Source organism: Macrotis lagotis, chromosome X, assembly GCF_037893015.1.
Source record: "Macrotis lagotis isolate mMagLag1 chromosome X, bilby.v1.9.chrom.fasta, whole genome shotgun sequence".
Taxonomy (NCBI): Eukaryota; Metazoa; Chordata; class Mammalia; order Peramelemorphia; family Peramelidae; genus Macrotis; species Macrotis lagotis.
This window is the reverse complement of record NC_133666.1, coordinates 325,975,291-325,995,239: the sequence shown is the minus strand read 5'-3', so window position 1 is coordinate 325,995,239 and position 19,949 is coordinate 325,975,291. Positions and strand designations below refer to the sequence as shown.

Here is a 19,949-nt window from a genome sequence, read left to right as displayed (position 1 = left end):
GGCTTTTATTTTTTATTTTTTGGTGGATTGCTGAAAACAAAGATCTAAGTGGGTACTTAGATAAGCAATTCTGTGCCCTTCAGTTTAAAAATGAATTGTTGACTCACTTAAAATAAATAATCATTACTACCACCCCCTTTTTTGTTGCTCATGTTTTCTCACAATATAATTTTAACTCTTAAAGAATAGAGATTATTTTACTTTTTTTTTTTTTTTTACTTTCCAGTGCCTCACCTAGTTCCTGGCACAACATCAAGATGATCAAGAAATACTTGATGAACTAAAGTTTTTATAGTTTGTAACTTGTAACTTAAAACCACTTTTATTCCTTTATTTTTGTTGCCTTTGTTTTTGTGTGTTTGCTTAGTTCATTGTCAATAATTTTTTTTTAGATATACTGATTTTTAACATTAAACTTTTTCACCTATATATCCATTTTATATGAAATCTACAGGTTGGGGCTCTGTTATGGAAAAGACAGAATAATCTAAAGATGAGATTTTTTTTCCCTTAACTTTCTCTCTCACCTCTGCAACAACAGTATAGAGAATGCCAGGAACTTCTGAGTCTTTATCAGAAATATCTTTCTGAACAGCAGGAGAAGCTCACTCTGTCCCTTTCAGAGCTTGATAAGGTGAAGGAACAACAACAGGTAAGCAATAAACTTTCACCTTCTGTTTTCTGGTCTTTGATAGTGAGACTAACAAGTTGCTGTAATAGAATGAACATACTTGCTTTTTGTTGCTTTGCAATGTAGAAGTACTATCCTAAATCAATTTAGTTTCTTTCCCTTTCCTCCCTCTCTCTTTCTCTCTCTCTCTCTCTCTCTCTCTCTCTCTCTCTCTCTCTCTCTCTCTTCCTTTCCTCTCTTTTCTTCTTCCCATTCTTTGTCCCCCTTTTTTAACCTCTTTCCCCTATCTCTTTCCTTTCTCCCCTCTTTTCTATCTCTCTCTCCCTTTCTCCCCTCTCCTTCTCATCCTTCTCCCAGACCTCTTCCCTTTTCCCTCTCTTCTCTCTCCTTTCTCTTCTTTTTCTCTCCTCTCATTCTTCTCTCTGTTCTCCTCTCCCCTCTCTATTTTCTTTCTTCTCCCCATTCCATCCCTAGGGTTCAGAGGTCAGTATGATCACTCAATGTTTATTCCTGATGAGCGCAGGAAGTTCCTGGATGAGATTTGATCACATTGGGAACTGGACAAAAACAATACACACATAAAAATGAATTGCTTTGTTACTTAATGGGAAAAATCTGATGTGTTGTTTTTTTCTATATGTTCTTATAAAAACAATTATATGCCATTCTAAGTCTTGTTACTTTTATTTTTGCCATATAAAATTATTTTTATATATTTTTATATATTTTTATATCTAAAATTATTTTAAATGAGATGGAATAAATTGTATAAGGGTTTTTAACTTAAATTTTTGAGTTTCTAGCTAAATTAAAAGATAAATATTTGAAAGTGTCTATAAAGTATATATTCCTTACTATATGGTATTTTAAAATGTCTCTCCTTTCTTCATGGTTTCATTTTGCAAAACAAACACATATATCTCATTCCTTTTATAAACAATAATCTGATCCTAAACCTTTGTTTAAATGAAACTCCTAGTTAGGAAACTACTTCCATTGATGCTGTATTGTTAGCTTCTACAACTAAGAGTGCTTATGCTCTTATATGTCTGAGAGAGTGACTGGAGGCAAAGGTAATTTGCCCATGGTTATTACTTTTAGTAGTTGAAGACAGAGCTTGAACCCAGATCTTCCTGACTTGAGGCAGCTATCCCCTGGGACTCACTCTCTCTCTAAAGTCTTCATAATGAACATAAAATATAAGTATAAAAATGAACTAAAATAGATAGAAGCTGTTGGAGTTTTAAAATTGTGTTGTGAATTGATGTTGATAAGTATTTTAACTATATTATATATATATATATATATATATGAGAGTTAAATTTTTAAATTGATGACATACTCTGATAGTGATAATGCACGATTTTTCTCCTTTAAATGGATATCATTTTTTAAAGGTCAAATTTTAGAACACAGCTACTTTCCTAGTATAGCCCACTTCTTTAAAATGCTGTCTTTCAAGTGGGAAATGTGTTTCCCAAAATTTTTAAAGTAATTACTACATATTTTAGGGATGTGAAAGTTAAGTCCAAATTCCTTTATGAGATTTTCTGTCTATCTTGCTGCATGAAAATCTGTGTCACCCATAAAGGGGAGGGAGACAGCTTGCTTTTTTCATCTCTGGAAATACTTTGTACTTGTCAACCACAATGAACAGGGTAGTTGTTTAGGTAAGTTGTTTCTTACCTAAACTCTTCAGGGGTACTGGAAAGGATCTGGGAGGAATTTCTATTTTTGACTTTTCTCCTAGATTTTCCTTACACTATGTAACCATAGGTCTGATGTGGTATGAAGTAGAGATTTATAGCCTATTTCAGATATGCTCCTTTCCTGTTAACATTATGGAATGTAGTGGCAATAAATACTCACTAGGGGGCTCCAAAAACATCTACTTAAGGAGGTCTAACTCTTCTTCCTCTCTCCCCCTCTCCCCTACCTTGTGTCTGGAAAGTGAAAAGTCACTCTTGTATTATAGTAGTCTATGTTTAAGCTAGTAATTTTTTGGTTTGACTAGGAACTGATTTATAGTTGATATTAGTGCCTCAAAATGGGCTCTTAATGCTTTCCTATCTTTGCTTCTTGTCCCACTTTCCCAAAATCTACATATGTGAAGGGGGGGTGAAGAAGAGGTGTTAGAGGAGATAACACATAATCAGCTCCTACCCTAGTTGATTTTTTTGTGTACTGGTAACAACAAAAGCTAATTGTATGGAAAAGATGTGCTTCAAAAAGGGGAATGCTTTTGAATTTAAGGAACTGTGATTTCATTGGTAAAAGTATTCCTTCTCACTCTGGCAGTATCACATCCTCTCTATAGATAGTGGAAAAGGCATTATTCTTTGACTATTATGGTTAGCCTACTGACCTCAAGCATTGTGGCTCTCATAGAACTGAGTGTTTCTAAGTCCATACTTGTATCCTTGCCAACTTGGTAGGAACTGCCAAAGCATTAGCTCCCCTGGCCTAACTTTCATGTGCCCAAGCAGACCCCTGAAGCACTGGCAGAGCACATCTGTGGAATCTAGAAATCTCTGAGTTTCACTTTAAGTTTTTAAGACAAAAAGTTCTGTTCTTAGAAAATGTTTGGTGTTTTCAGTCCTAGCTGTGTGGAAATGGAGTCATTCAAAGACATTTGACTCACTTACCTCCTGGAAGCAGGCAGAGGCAAGCAACTGTTTCTTTTAGGGGCTTTGTCAACAGAATCTCCACATCAATTCCAGCTTAGAGCACAGCTCTGTTATCATTATTTCCACTTCTTTTTTTGCAAAAGGCCTCCCTTTAAACTAGGATGAGAAGGCTTCTTTTCCTTCTTTATGGAAAAGGGTAAGCTAGACACATTCTCATTGCTGACATTGAGGTCATTCTAAAGATTCTGAGTCTGAGTTATGAGCTTCTTTTCAAAGAAAGCTATTTTTTGGGGGAAATCATGAAGAATGATAAAGATCTGACTTTTGTTGGCCAAAAGGTGACATCTATACCCTATCTTTTGTTTACAAATGAAAAACACAGACTTGAAACTGATTGGACCAGAGGTTTAGTGGAACGGGAAGAGAGTTCTGAGCTGTTGAGTCTACCAATGAAAAACCATGAATCAGATAAAAGTAAAATTCCATTGATTTCCTAAGCAAGGCATTTGTCCTTAAAAATCAAACAAAACAAAATAATTTCCAGATTTTGAGATGGAGATGGAAGCTGTTTATTGTTATTAAAACATTCATTTGACTTTTAAGGACTTGCATTTTTTTTCTCCCTAAAGTTAGTAAGGTTTTATAGGTTGTTACATATTCATGTTTTACCCCCCCCAATTCTCCAGCAGTGTTCTTAGTTATGATTTTGCTTCTGTGTGGAGCATGTATCATATCTATTTCTATATCTTTCATTTCAAACAAAAGGAAACCTTCTTTGAGGAGTTTTTATTCAGATTTTCCTTAAACCTTTTATTTCCTTTCATCTTATTCCTGAATCTCCACCTGCAGTCCCCAACTTCTTGTTGTACTCTTTCCCTTCCTATGTCATGGTAAATCAGTCTTAGATTTACTCTATTAATTTCTTTCTTTGTGTTTTAGATTTTAGAGAAGTCCTTTTCAGCTGTAAAAGTTTGTTTCCTTTTTCAAATTAGCAATGTTTTAGACATCTGACCCTCACAAAACATTTAAAGCACAATATAGATCTCATTCATTTCATTAATTTTGCATCATAATAGTCTTATGAAATATGTCTTATAGATGCTAATATCTTCATTTCATAAATGAAGAAACTCAGAATCAGAAAAGTTAAGTGACTTGCTTATGGCCACGTACTAGAAAGTGTCCAAAGTGACTGTTGGACCTAGATCTTCTAGTCCCTAAGTGTAGTATTCTCTTAAGTATCTGTCATTCTATATCTATTATCTAGATGAATGTATTCACCCCCAATGTTTTAAGTATTTTCCCCATGTAACTCAGGAAATTAAAAATTATCTACTGTTTCATTTTGGAAAGTCCGTGACATTCCTCCAACACTTTGTATATTAAGGAAAAGCCAGGGAAGCAATCTGGGGGGGGGGGCAGTGCTTCTCTCTATATGAAAGTATTGATATGCAGGTTAGACTTACTATTCCTCATACTTCAAGTAATCCACTCTTCAAGTAGTTATAGACTCTGTAACATCACTTCTTGGCAGCTTCTTTGCTTACTTATATCAGAAGGTGGATTAAAGGAATTTTGAGGGTGCCATTGCCATTTTCTCTGGATCCCTTTGTCGTCTGTAAGGAAATGGAGGTTATGTGACAGTGGCTATTATTGCTTCATCAGTACCCTCAAGACCTGAAGATGTGTGTGATGCATGATGGCTGTCTGTTCATGGAATTCTTCCATTTTCTTATCAAATCTTATGTAACAACTTTTGTCCAAAAGTTTAGAAAAAATGTTTTTGTGCTATAAGGTTTTTTTTTTCCTTTGCTAGGAATAGCATCTTAATTCCTGGGGCATTTTAATCTTCTCAAAATCAGAAGCATTATTTTTTATCATTATGTGGTACTTTTAGTTATGTGAAATAGAGTCTCAGGGTCACTTCCTATTATACCCTTACTGTTTCCATGGATACTTTCAGCTAATATATCTTTCAAACAAAATACAAAGATATGGTTGTGAAACTTCTTGTTCTTATTTTGATTTTGAAGGCATTTTTACTGAACCAATGGCTGGAGGTAGATAGATAGATTGCACTAGATGAATGGCTCTGCCCTGTAAAACTGTCCTGAGAACTAGTAAAAAATATAAACTCCTCTTTTAATGATTTATTTATTTTCACATTACTACAATAATCATGTTGTGAAAGTAATATAATACCCCCCCCAAGATAAACCTCATGAAAAAATAAGGTGAGAGAAAAAAAGCAGTCTCTTTTCAGATTTCATCCACTCTATCTCTAGAATGGGTTGCATTCTTTATATGTCCATCAGAGAAGTTGCTTCAATGTTTTTTTCCCTATTGTTAACTGTATTTCCTTCCATTCTATTTCTCCCCATTCCCATTTATTCTATACTCACTCCCCTTTCACTCTGTCCCTCCTCAAAAGTGTGTTATATCTGACTGTCTTCTCCCATGATCTTCCCTCTCTTCTTTTACCTACCTCCCCCCATCCCCCCGGCCCCCTTTCTCCCATCTCGTTCCTCTGCTTTTTCCTCAAAGATAAGATAGATTTTTATGCTCTATTGAGTGTGTATGTTATTTCCTCTCTGAATTACTTCTGATTAAAACAAAGGCTCACTCATAACTCCTCATCTCCCCTGCTTTCACTCCATTACAAAAGCTTTTTCTTGACTTTTATGTGAAATATCTTAGCCCATTCTACCTCTCCTTTCCCTTTCTTGCTATATATTCCTTTTTCACCCATTGGCTCCATACATTATTCAGCTCCCTCTTGTGCCTTGTCTATACATGTTTCTTCTAACTGCTCTAATAAATGAGAAGGTTCATATGAGTTATCAGCATCTTTCTTTCCATGCAAGAATGCAAGCAATTTTAACATTATTAAATCCCTCACTTGAGTCCTGTACTTGCAGTCTCACTTCTTAGGGATTCCCTGGTTTTATTCAAGAATCAGCTCAAGTATTAATTATTATTGGAGACTTTTCCTATCTTCACTAGTTACTAGTGCCACCCCTTTTAAGTTTGCCTTTTATCTATATGTACATATATTTTCTCCTCCATTAGAACAGAAGGCATACTCTGTTTGATGATTGACTTTGAATCCTTAGCATTTAACATGCTGTCTAGCACTTAATACTGGTTGGTTTTTTAATTCACCCCTGCTAGAATTTAGGGCTTGGATCATTTCTTATAAATTTTATTATTCCTTTACTACCTAGCATAGTGATTTGTATATGTAATCACTTAATAATGTTTGTTGAATTTTATGAGGTTATCATGGTTTTTTAGGTTCTGAAAGTGTACCTTTAATGTATCATCAAGCTCTGTGGAAGGGCTGGTATAAAAGTGTCAGAGAACCTTTACAACTACAAAAGATATAGCATTCATCTTTTTAGATAATTTGACTAGTGCCATCCATTAAGCCTATGGAACAGAAAATGCCAGCATAATATCAATAGTAATAGGAATACTAGGATACAGTCTTTCTTTCAATACTATAGTGATGACTACTTTCTCAGAATCTTACTGGATAGGACCAGTGAAAAGAGAGGTTCATAAGAATGGAGATTTTTTGTTACTGTTGTTGTTGTTATTCTTTGTGATGTGAGAAGACCATGACATCAAATGAATGATGGTATGGCATGTACATTATTGTTATTGATTCTAATGAGGGGGAATGTACAAAGACATCTTTCTCTCTGCCTTTTCTAGAACCATTATCATTCCAAGGCCTGATTTAATAGGAACAAGACTTCTGGTGATTTCCACATGCTGTGGGGAGTGCTTAATCTTATGGTTATGGTTTCTCTCCCATATCAGCAAGGCATCGGGCACTAGCTACAGCAATACCAGAGAAAGTTCCAATATGTGATTTTCTGGTTATAAATTGGCAGCAACATGGTAGAAACGGAATCTTGTGCTGATTCTGTGCTAGTGTTCTAGTTTAAGTGATTTGTTCAAGGTAACACAGGAACTAAGCTATCAGAGGTTATATTTGAACCTAAGTCCTCTTAAGTCACTATTTGCTGACAGCAGATTTCCCAAGCAATTGGTATGGCAATATCTGACAGAGAATGAAGAAAAAAGGGGTCACACATGAGTGAGAGATATATTTGTTCCTTTGTATGTGACTGTTTGTGAATGATCTCTGTGTGCTCACTCTTCCCACCACTGCTATTATATTTGTGGACATAGGCCCCAGGTTGTGTATTATTTCAGAAAAATGCCTTTTTTTTAGTTTAAAAGGAAAAAAAACTCCTTTCCTCCCATAGTAGGATATGACATTATGTGATTATGACCTCTGAAGGTATAGGTAGGGATTCTGTGAGAATTAGGTTGGAAGCAGGTGAAAAGGAAGCATGTTCCAACTTTGAAGGACAGTATGAAAAAACAGGGAAATAAGAGATAGAATATCATGTTTGGAGAATAATATGCAGACCAGTTTGGCTTTTTAGTACTTTTAAGCACAAGAAGCAACATTGTCTCTAATAGGAAAGACTGTTATGTTTCTTTTGTAGTTAAGAAAATTCTTAGTAATAACTGTTGATGTTTCTTGGGTTCTGGTGACTACAAGGGTGAAAGGGTATTTTAGTAAAATCTCCAGATTCCTTCTTTATGGAGTCACATTATAGACAGTAGGTGTTCTTTTTGATGACATCATAAGCAATTTCTTGGAGGCATTTTATTATTCTTACTGACTGTGGTATACTTGGTTGCGAAAGATTTAATGTAACAATTGTAGTAACCAAAAAATGAGAAGCAGAGGTACTGCTGCTGACTTGTGTGAATGTGTTATAAGAAAATATATGATATATCACAGATATGCTCTGAAGACAGTATACACATTGATACTGAGATAGATCTTTTCCAAAGGGATTTAATGTTGGACTTAGGTCTTCTTTGTATTCACATGTAAGATAGTCCAAGGATCTAACCTTCATTTCTGCTCCTTACCTCCAAAATAACATTTTAGTGATAATATAATGTGGTCACATTTGGATTATCTGCATGTGAGTTACCTGGCATGAATTTTTAATCATGGGACCTCATTTTGCCTAGTGAGCTCCAGGGAAGGTAAAGTAATTTTAATTTTTTAACGTCAGCCAAACAATTAGGAAAGTAAATCTGCTGCAAAAAAAGTTATTGCATGCAGGTTTGGCATGTTTGCTGTTCTTTCTTATCTAGTGTATGCTGCTTCTTGCCTCATAAGAAACAGAAACCAGAATCAGACTGAATATGTAACTGATCAGATTGAACTCAAAAATCCTTTTATAAATGGAGAAACTTTTCTAAAGGAGTAAAGATAAAAGAGTTTCTTAAGAAGGGAATGTTTTTAATAAAGAAATCCACTTATAAATATCACTATAAGCCTTGAGTGGTATTAATATTTCCATAGAATTCTCAGCATCAAGTTTGGTACTGAGGATGTCAACTTACATGTTATGCAGGCCTTAAAAAGGCAAGCTGTGTTAATTATAGAAGACCACAATTCAAAGTCTTGTGTTACATGAAAAGGGTACCAACCAACACTGCATGCTATCAAATTCTTTTTTTCATTGAAAATAAAATACTGTGTTATTATTGATTTTGATGGCAAATAGTAGTGTTTAAGCCTATGATAAATCTATGGTTGAAGACTATTTGTCAAAAAGAATACTTACTTTTTAGGAGCTACTAATAAGTTTCACTGTATAACTATATGAACACCTGTTCTATAGCACCAATATTTGTCATATGAATATCACATGTCTATTTCTAGGAGCTTGAATTTCCCCTTTAATGGTTTAGCATCCTGTAGTGACTTACTAGTTTTAGTCACCTGGACCTAATTACTTACCCACTTCATCAATGGAGGACATCCCAATTAAATATTGGACAACCTGAGGAAATATTAATCTTTATATTGTACCTATATAACGTGCATTAAATTTTAAAGACTGTACATAAATTGTGGACAGTCTTAATGATATCTTTGTGATGACTGCTATGTCAGTATTTCCATTTAAGTATGAGAATATATGTATAAGGGAATATCAAATAATATAGCCCAAGATATAAAAACCCATTTCTATATTGTATATGATAAACATGGGGTATTCAGGAGAAGACAAGAAAACTTCTTTACTTTTTCCTTCTTTTCTCTTTGGTACCTTCAAATATTAATAATGCTAACAGATGTCAAAACTTTAAAATGTAAAGTTCAAAGAAAAACTGAGTAAAAAGGAAAACTGTTACTGTCATAACATTCCAGAAGATCTGAGGTTTCCTTTATTTATTTATTTTTTTGTTTGTTTGTTTATTTAGGTTTTTGCAGGGCAATGGGATTAAATGACTTGTCCAGGGTCACACAGCTAGGTAATTATTAAGTGTCTGAAGCCATATTTGAACGCAAGTCCTCCTGACTCCACGGGGCTGTGTGCCACCTGACTACCCAGATCTGAGGTTTCCTAAATGGAATGTTAGGAACTTCCAACTCTGGGTTAATGCTTTATTTTTGAATATTCATCCTAGCTGTGGAGCATTGTACTAATAGGACTGGCAGTGGGCTTGAAACTAGAAATCTCCAATAGATAGGCAGAACACATGCAGGGAAATGCTCAATAGATTATTTCAGAAGCCATGTACTTGTAACTTTCTTGAGACCAAAAGCCAGCTGATTGTAATTTTTGAATAAATTTGGCTTCAGACATATCTATATCTACACACACACACACACACACACACACACACACACGTACGTGTGTATGTGTTCGTGTGTGTGTGTGTGTGTGTGTGTGAGAGAGAGAGAGAGAGAGAGAGAGAGTGAGTGTTACACCCACACACCCATATTGTGTAGGGATTTTCATTTTTATGGTATGGTACTGATTCGCCATCAAATAAAATCACCTATTTAAAAAGCATTTGCTGCTCAGTAGAGAAGAAAAAAATATCTTGGGTTGGATCATCTCCTAATACTATAAATTCCTGATTTCAAAAATCTATATATATATATATATCCTTTGCCAAAAGTCTTGATAAATTAATTTTGTGCTGATTATTTTATAGAATTATGCAACTATCATCTCTTTTTGTAGCATCTTCTACTCATAGAATGAATTTCTATAGTTTTGGTTATAAACTTGTTCTTAATAGTTTGATCAATTTAAAAATAGTGTATTGATTCATATTGGTGGATATGAAGCTTCTACACTAAACTTGTAGTAATACAAGTAATACCCTGGGCAAGGCATTTAACCCATTTGCCTCAGTTCCTTATCTATAAATTAAGCTGGAGAAGGAAAAGGCATTCCACTATCTCTGCCAAGAAAACTCCAAAGTGGGGTCACATAGAGAGTCAAATACAACTGAAATGACTGAGCAACATCTTTTTTGGCTTTGTTATAGAAAATGGCATATTAATAACTGGATTTCAGCATGCTAACAGTCAAAGGGTAGGGAGAAAGGGAAAAACTATTCTTGTCCTATCATCAGTTTCTCTCTCTCTTCTCTTCTCTTCTCTTCTCTTCTCTTCTCTTCTCTTCTCTTCTCTTCTCTTCTCTTCTCTCTCTCTCTCTTCTTTCACTATAATTATACCATATCATTAAGAAGAGGAACAAGAAATTATTAAAAGATAGAAATGTGATATGCCTTTTCCCCCCATTCCCCTTGGAATCAAGGACTGGTATTATTAATGGATCTGTTATTATTGCATAGTCCATTTGAAAAGTCACCTGCAGGCTAATGCATGCATATTCCCAATAAATGTGGAATTTGTTTTTAACAATGATTTCCAACTCCCTTTCCCAAAATTCTCTTTCCTTAATTACATTTCAAATTGTCTTTCAGTCTTAATATGCTAACAATTTTGGTCTTCATTAGTCCTTGATCACTAAATAATTTCATACATTAAAAGGTTTTTCTTTGTTAGAAAATCTTATAGCAGCTTCTTCTGGCTAGAATTTCTTTGAGCCATCATTAAGATTATGTCTCATTATTTGATCTCATCCTTATTGGTAATAATTGTTACTTGTTTTATATGAGGTGATTTTCACATTTAAGGTAGTATATTCAACTACTAACATTAAGAACATATTATGTCCTCATGAGTCTTAGACTTAGAAGATGATTCTAAGGCTTTCTGAGACTCTTGAGTAACACAGAAGTCACAGACCTACATTGATGGGGAGAGTTTCATTATCCATTGCCTACACCAATGAAATCACAAAGCCATTTACTACCCCTATAAATTAGGTACTTAGGAAGATAAAAAATTTAGATAATACATACTTGTATTCTTGAATGTATAACTATAAGGGAGAAAAATTATATATATATATATATATACAAATGAGTAGTATCTATATCTATATCTATATGTACATAATGATACATATTAAGTCCAAAAAATAGTGCTTTGAAAGGTTTAGCAGAAGGAAGACTCTAAAGAGGAGAGTTAGGCTTTAAATCTTGATAGATGTGAAGGGTACTGAATATGGAGCAAGTGTAGTGAGCTAGGAAGAGTAGGGCCATATAAAGGGAGTAGTTAAGCTAGAGATACTTGGAATCAAGGGACATGAGATAAAAATGAAAAGGGAGGCTATCTAGCTTCCTGATTGTGGAGCTTGAATGACAAAGCTAAAACCATTGAACTTTATTCTGTAAATTGTAAAAAATCATTGAAAGATTTTGAACAGAAGAATAATATATATATATATATATATACATATATATGCTTTAAAAAGATGAATCCATCCTTTTTTATGTAGCACTTCATTAAACCTTGATTTTATCTCTTCTCTAGAGCCTTCATAGTCTTATTTACTTAAGAAGTTTGGTATCAGAAAAAAATCAAGACAAAATCTTGTGAAATTTTAAGCCCGAGTGATAGGGGAAAAAAATTGTAATTGTGGAACTGACATCAACAGCTATAATGATATTATGGTATCTGTGATTGAACTGTGGCCCTGATTCTTATCTATGTTGAATGTTGCCACTTCTGTCATTTCTTTACATTTATTTTAGTCATATTTTGCTGTCCATCATGATTTCCCTGGATCTGATATTGCATATAGTCTTAACACATTGGCCATTTGTTTTTCCTTTAAAAGTAACCAATACTCAAAGCTTAAAATAGGACATTTCCATCTGTGGCTGACAGCTATCAGGTGGAAAAACTATGGTTGCTTGCTTGTTGCTGACACTTTTCTTTCATGGGCTGATGTCCTTGTCAGGATGCTGAAACTCCTTGCTGCCATTCCCCACGCCCCCTTGTCATAGTTTCTTTCTTGCCATCAGAGTCAAGTCAGAATTTCCCCAGAGGTTTTTGAATTGTATGAAGCAAAGCATTACTTCCTTCTCTCTTGGTCCTATACAGCTGGTTTTAGTGGGAAAGTGAGACCATTTGTGTTAATAAAATAAATTGCCAGGAAATAGGACTGTGGGGACTTTATATGTTCAGATTTCTCTATTTCCAAATCCAAAGTGATTCCCTACCTTCTTCCCTCCCAGCTTCAAATTCTTCAGCTTAATCCAGGATTGGAAAATGACTTGTTGCTTATTTTACATCTTTTATCTTTACCTGCCACACAGAATTTCTGGTCCAAGTATAACTGGTTGCTTTGTTGGTAATCTGTGGGCCAGAACTGAACCCTGCTTGGCTTTTGCTCAGCTCTGCTGGCTCTGTAGCTCTCTAATGGGATGTAAAATGTGGTTTCATCAGTGCAGAATAAAGGTAGTTTTCAAGTTATACAAAGTGCATACATTGATTCAACTGCTTTCTAGAGGTGAGAAACCTTTGCTATTACTTGTGTTGAAAGAAGCTATTTTTATTGAATAGTCCATCTTCGACATGCCTGGGAATCCTGGGGTCTTAATAATTTGATTTGGTCATTCTCTTTTCATGTGTAGCATCAAACTTCATCAAGTTTTCTCTGCCTAGACAGAAAATTGCTCTGAAGAGCATTTTTTTCCAGTCTTATTGCTGCATTTTTGTGGCAGTATTTATGTAACATGTAAATTTAGAAATATACCCCTCCTTCATACCAAATGATCTCAGTTTCCAGCTGCTAATCTTTTTGATGAGAGCAAACTTTAACCCCCAAAAAACTGAACTTTCAAACATATTGAAAAAACAGGCATTTAAAGAACTTAAATATCAAACAATAGATTATCCCTTTTAAAAGAAAATCTGTTCCAATAAGGGATTAAACATATGGATCTCTGTATACTGAACTTCTTAAGTAAAATCTTATTTTTTTAATTACTGATGACTTGGTTGTATGCTTAGAAGTTTTGGTTTGTATTCTGTTTAAAAAGTTTATATTTTGCATATTATTATTATTAATATTATTACTATTATTAAGAAAGAAAATAAGAGCAGAAATTTGATGAAGTCACCCTTTACTGACTTAACATTATAGTTAGGTACTTACTAACTCTAGCCCTCAATGCTGTTTACTCAGTAGAGAGTCAGTAGAGAGAAATTTTTTCAAACATTTAAACTCCACTTCTGTAGTTTAATGCTAACTTAAACTGTAGTTCATCCTAATACTCTTTAAATATTCTTAATCTAAAAGGATCCTTCCCATTTCATTAATAATGCTCTTTACTTAATAATGAATAATAATTAATTAGTAATGGACAACAGAGACCCAAAGAATTCTCTTAGTGGGATATTTCTTTATTTCATTTGGGTAAGGATGACATATGTACCAAGAAGTGACATTAAAGCTAATTCAGTGTGCTTCAACAGACTTTAACAGATGGATATTTAGATTTACTCTGAAAACCTGTAAAATCCTTTATTGTCCAAGAGTTTTCAGACCTGATGATCTCATAGTCATTACTTTCTGGGGTCAGTCAAGCCACTGTATGATATGTAAGCAGGATTGTTTTCCTTTTTTTGCTGACAATGGAAGTATAGAGAAATTTGAGGCATTACACTGTTCTGCACGTTTCCTAGATTAACGAACACCCTGAGCTATTGGCAAACATCCATAACTATGTGTCATAAACAAATTTCCTCAACAAGGCAAATTACACATACCTATTCAGGATTATACACACACTAAGTAGGGGTGGGGGTGGGGTTAAGCCATTTAGGTGTTTGCTCCCTTGAATAAAGTGTGGAGCTTGTCAGTTTAAAACATGTGTCTCTTCTTTTTGACTGTACATTGTATTATAACTCAAAAATGGCAAAATAGATTTTTATCAAACTTTCCTGAAATATTTTTCTCAGTCTATTCATGAAACTTGAAAAATTTAAATATAAAATATAATTTTTAAAAATATATATAATGAAAAACATGGAACAAAGTAAGGAGCTAGCTACTTCCTCTAAGAAGATAGTATATAAAACTTCAGTATTATATCAAGAAGGATGAAAGTATTATAAAGAGATCATAGTAATACTAAACAACATTGCCTTAGTACTTTGAAGATTCTTTGATGTGGATACTTCCTCCATTAGAATAGATCCCAAATTCTCCATACTGTTGTTTTGTATTGAATTTTATGCACATATATCCATAAATTCCTCCAAAGAAAATCCACACAACATGCTGAAGGCATTCCATCTTATTTTAATAATTTGATAGAAATGTGGCTTAGGACTCTACATGAACGAAATATCAGTGTTGAGAGTTAAGAAATTGTTGGATTTTTTTTTACTAGGGAAATTCAAGTTAAATATTTGAATGAACTTACACTTTCCAAGGCCTGTAAGATAAGGATATGTGTTATCCCAATAGTGTTATTTTCTCAAGATGAGTCAGGTTAACAATAATCTTTCTGGAATGCTTGGTCTTGCTAAGAAACTAGGGAATAGGATTAGTTGATGTTTCTAGTTGTGTTCTAGACTTGAAACAAATAAACAAAAAAAATGCTGGAGGATAAAGGCAAAATTTTATGAGGTTTTTTTAAAAAGAAATTCTATCTAAACTGTTAAAATCTATAAGACATCAGACTTATTACAGAAAACAATAGTATTCAAGCCAAAGAAATCATTTTGCAGTTAAACTTGAAGTTTTATTTAGTTAATGTGCTGTCTATACTGTGGACAAAATTGGACATTTTTAAATTGGTTTTGATTCATTTAAAAATAGTATCATTACAATTTCTATGCATTATTTTGACAGGAAAAAGGGCTAATGTCAGTGACCTTATATTGTGAAATCACACGTATAGCTTTTTCAAGGAAAAAGAAAAGATCTTGTAGATCATCGTGAGATCAGGACTGATGAACCAAGCCTAGCAAATAGAGTAAACATATTATTGGTCCATTAGTTTCTCTTAGGATATAAGTATTTGCTCTATCAAATCTCACTTACCATTTTAACACTGGGGAAGGGAATGTGGGAAGCAGTTTTTTTTAACCAAGAGAAAAAAAAACATTTAATAAATATTTATTGAATACTCAGTATTTATGAGGTGGTTTTCTTTCTGTTTTGAATCACGAAGCAATATTTATTGTCTTCTTGTTTGACAGAGTCTCTGGAAGAGTTGAAAAAAAGAAAAAGTCTTTTTGAATCTCTAAATAGATTTAATATTTTTAGAATTGTAATAGAGGATGATACAAATTCTATTTTGGGAAGGAAAAATAGACACAGTGGTATCATTTGAGTAACTAGCTTTAATCAACATTAATCCCAGGTTAATATCATTTGATGCCCTCAGTTTCATTATGAGATTTTTAAGAACATAACTTTTTATAATAAATTTAATACCTAGGAGCTGAACAGGAATTGGTTTACTTTCCATGATCTCATAAAAAGTAGCATTAATTGTAAAGTGAATATTGAAATGATTACTAAAGTAGTCTCAAATGTGAATGTATTTGGGCAGCATTTCTATAAAGCAAATGAAGTGGACGTCTCTGCACAATAGGTTTCTTGCCCTGGCATTAATAGAAAATATCATTTGAATTAAAATGTACTTAAATCTTTTCTAACTGACATTATTTTGGACATTTTCTCTGATGTGCCCAAATGTTCAGCCTTTGCCATTTCAAGAGACTCTATACAAAGATGTAAAGAAAATTGCCCTTGTTCTAGATAATCAGGTCTGACCTAATTATGCAGTCCCTGCTTCACTGACATCTCAAATAGTGGAGAGAATCCAATTTATTCTGGCAAGCATGTGGCTGTTGAAATTGTAGAACTGTTGTTATTTCTCAAGCTTTGGTAGTACTCATAAGAAGTAGTTTAGAGGACAGGATGTCATGAACTTCTGATGCACAGAGGATAATGCTGTTTATCTCCATCCTTAAATTTTCATTTGTAAATTAATAGGAAAGCTTTGTATTCCAATAAAGAGATAGCTTTATTTTTTATTTGAGCTCCCTACTCAGGGTCATTCATTTTCTTTTTACTGGAAATAACTGCCTCAATTTTAAGTACATCACCAGTTCTACATTGGGTAAGTTTGTCAACTAACAGAGTTTATAAATCATGCAAATGACTTTTGTCATATCAACCTAAAAATTAAATGGGTGAAACTTAGAGGGGGAGAATTGAAGGAGGATAAGTGAGAAGATAATAATATTGATTTAAAAAAGAAGTAAAACATAGAGCCTCATTGAAACATTCAGGAGATAGAGACATGATCAATTACTGGATAAAAGACTAGATGATCATCTTGTCTTATCAAACCTTTTCAAAACAGGAATTATGTACACGAGATAAAGAAATTTCATTCTATGTACATGATCTAAAACATGAAGAATACTAAGATGGTAAAAATCTTATGACTTAACAGCAGGAAATGTTAATCCCTAACCTACTAACTTAGGACACCCTGCTTTACTTGTCAGTTCAGGTAGTTGACAACAGAATCTACTCCTCTCCCAATCCCTACACTATGGAAAATCAAAAACCAAAAGTTTGCTTTGCCTTGGATAACAATGTGGTAGTACACTACTTTTAGTGTTTAGCCAGACAACCGAGAAACAGAAGGATTGGGGGCAAGATGCCTATATATATATATATATATACATACATACATACATACATTTACATATATGCATATATATGGGGGATCCAATGTTCATGACAAAAGTGTCAGTAATAGGGGAATCTAAAGAAGAAAGTCTGAAATTCCCAAATATCTCAGAAGATACAAACTCAATTAAAGTCCCTAGACACAAACAGATAAACCAGCAGGGGAGGTATTAATAACAGAATTGAATGTGACCTCCAGATGAGATAAATGAGTCCAGACATCCATGAATAAATAAATATTATATGATAAATTATTCAGAAATTGATGAGGTAGATGATCCTATGTATTCCCAGGAGAGTGTGGAACTACATTAGGATGTTCCCCAATGTTGCAGGAAAGAAATAAAAATTATGAAAACAGAAGTTATAGCATACACATCAGGAACATTTGACTCATTCCCCAGTTGATAAATGGTCAAAGGATATAAACAATTTTCAAATGAATAAATTGAAGCTATATATAATCAAATGCAAAAATGGTCCAAATCATCACTGATTAGAGAAATACAAAGTAAAACAACTATGAGGTATCACCTTACACCTTTCAGATTGTCTGAGATGACCAAAAGGGAAAGGGATTAATGTTGGAGAAGTTGTGGGAGTATTGGGACATTACTACATTGTTGGTGGAGTTGTGAAGTGATGCAACCATTCTGGAGAGCAATATGGAACTATGCCCATAGAGCAATAAAACTATTCATAACTTTTGACCCAACAATTCCAATACTAGGTCTGTATCTAGATGAAATCGTAAAAAATGAGAAAAGTCTTTCAGGTTCCAAAATATTCACAGAAGCTCTTTTTGTAGTGGCAAAGAATTTGAAATTGAGGGGATTCCATCAATTCAGGAATGACTGAACAAGTTATGGTATATGGGTGTTATGAATACTATTAGAATACTATTGTTCTATAAGAAACCATCAATGGGCTGAACTTGAGAGAAGCATGGAATGAATTATGGGAACTAATGCTAAGTGAAGGGAGTAGAACTAAGAGAACATTGTACACATTAACAGCAACATTGTGAGTTGATTACTCTTGTTGGATGAAGCTCCTCTCTGCTGTTCAGAGTTAGGTCAACCCTAGAGACCTGCTATGAACAATGCTATCCCCAGCCAGAGGAAAAACAAAACAAAACAAAACCAAAAAAACCCTTCAGAATCTGAATGAAGACTGCATTCACTTTTTAAAAATTTCTCTTATATATTTCTTTCATATCTCATGGTTTTCTTTCTTTTTCTTTAATCCTAATTCCTCATACTAAAAATGATGTATATGTAAACATGCTAAACACAAATGTGTATGTATAATATTCACTGATTGTTTGCTGCTGAGAGGAGTGGGGGTGAGAAGGGAGGGTGGAAGGAAATTATGTAACTTAAAATTCTGCATATGCATGTGGGTGAATATTGAAAACTTTCATAGCATGTAATTGGAAAAATAAAATATCACTTAATAAAAAGAAAAATTGGACTCCACAATAACAAAACTCACCTAAGAAACAAAGGAGATAGAAAAATTGATTGTCTTTCACATTGTGTATTTACAATCTCATTTTTGGCAGAATAACATTAAAAGAAAATATGTTCTCTATACAAGCAAAACTTATCTATCTTCAAAAACAAGAATTAGAGAAAATTTAAAAGATTAAGATCTCCCAAAGGAATATGTCAAATGAAAAACTTGAATGACATTATGCAAAAAAAATAATGCAAGAAATCTTCTCAGAACTTTTGAACACACAAAACAAAGTGTCAATCAAAAGAATCTACAAATAAACCACTTATGTTCAATGTGTGTTGTGTGGGATGAGGGTAGGGCTAAGGATGGGGAAAGTTTATGGTCCAAAAGACATAGTAGTTAAATTTAAAAGGTCATTTATAAACAAGGCCTTTGAATATAAAGAACACGAAGTTCTAATAAAACAATGCATTTTCTTCACCAAGAAAACATAGGGATGGAATAATATGTTCCAAGAATTGAAGGAGCTTAGCATGTAATCCATAATGACCATTTGTTTTGTAAACATTTTAGACAACAGAAGTAAGATAAATGAAGTAACCAAGAAAATGCATTGCTAGTGAGATAGATATATAAACTCCATTTATTCCTGTACTCTATAGTGTTTTTAGTAGAAATGGATGTTGTATTTTGTCAAAGACTTTTTCAACATCTATTGAGGTAATCATGATTTTTGTTGGTATTATTGATATGTTCAGTTATGTCGAGTATTTTCTTAATTTCGAACCATCCCTGCCTACCTGGTATAAGTTCTATCTGATCATGTTGTATTAGCCTAGAAGTAACTTGTTGCAATTGCTTTTCTAAAATTTTATTTAAGATTTTTGCATTAATATTCATTAGGGAGATTGGTGTATGATCTTTGACTGTTTTGACTCTTCCTGGTTTAGGTATCAGCACCATATTGTCATCAGCAAAGGAATTTGACAGAACTTCTTGTATTTATTGAAATAATTTATATAGAATTGAAATTAATTGGTCCTTATATGTTTGACAGAATTCACTTGTAAACCATATGGACCAGGAGACTTTTTCTTAGGGAGTTTATTGATGGTTTCTTACATTTATTTTTCTGAAATGAAGTTATTTAAGTATTTTATTTCCTTTTCTGTTAAACTGGGTAGTTTATATTTTTGTAAAAATGCATTCATTTCACTCAAATTATTAAATTTATTGGTACACAATTGGGCA

General features: G+C 33.6%; 1 protein-coding gene across 5 annotated transcripts in view; it reads left to right on the top strand.

Moving 5' to 3' along the window:
- Positions 1 to 19,949, top strand: part of KIAA1328 (KIAA1328 ortholog) — a 554,082-nt gene that overhangs the window by 246,437 nt on the left and 287,696 nt on the right. For all 5 annotated transcript variants that reach the window (XR_012471964.1, XM_074203823.1, XM_074203822.1 and 2 more), the window contains exon 6: positions 528 to 652. Coding sequence is in view for 4 of the 5 variants with exons in the window: in XM_074203823.1 (XP_074059924.1) it covers positions 528 to 652 (125 nt within the window). In the remaining variant the exon portion in view is untranslated. The remainder of the gene's footprint in view (positions 1 to 527; positions 653 to 19,949) is intronic.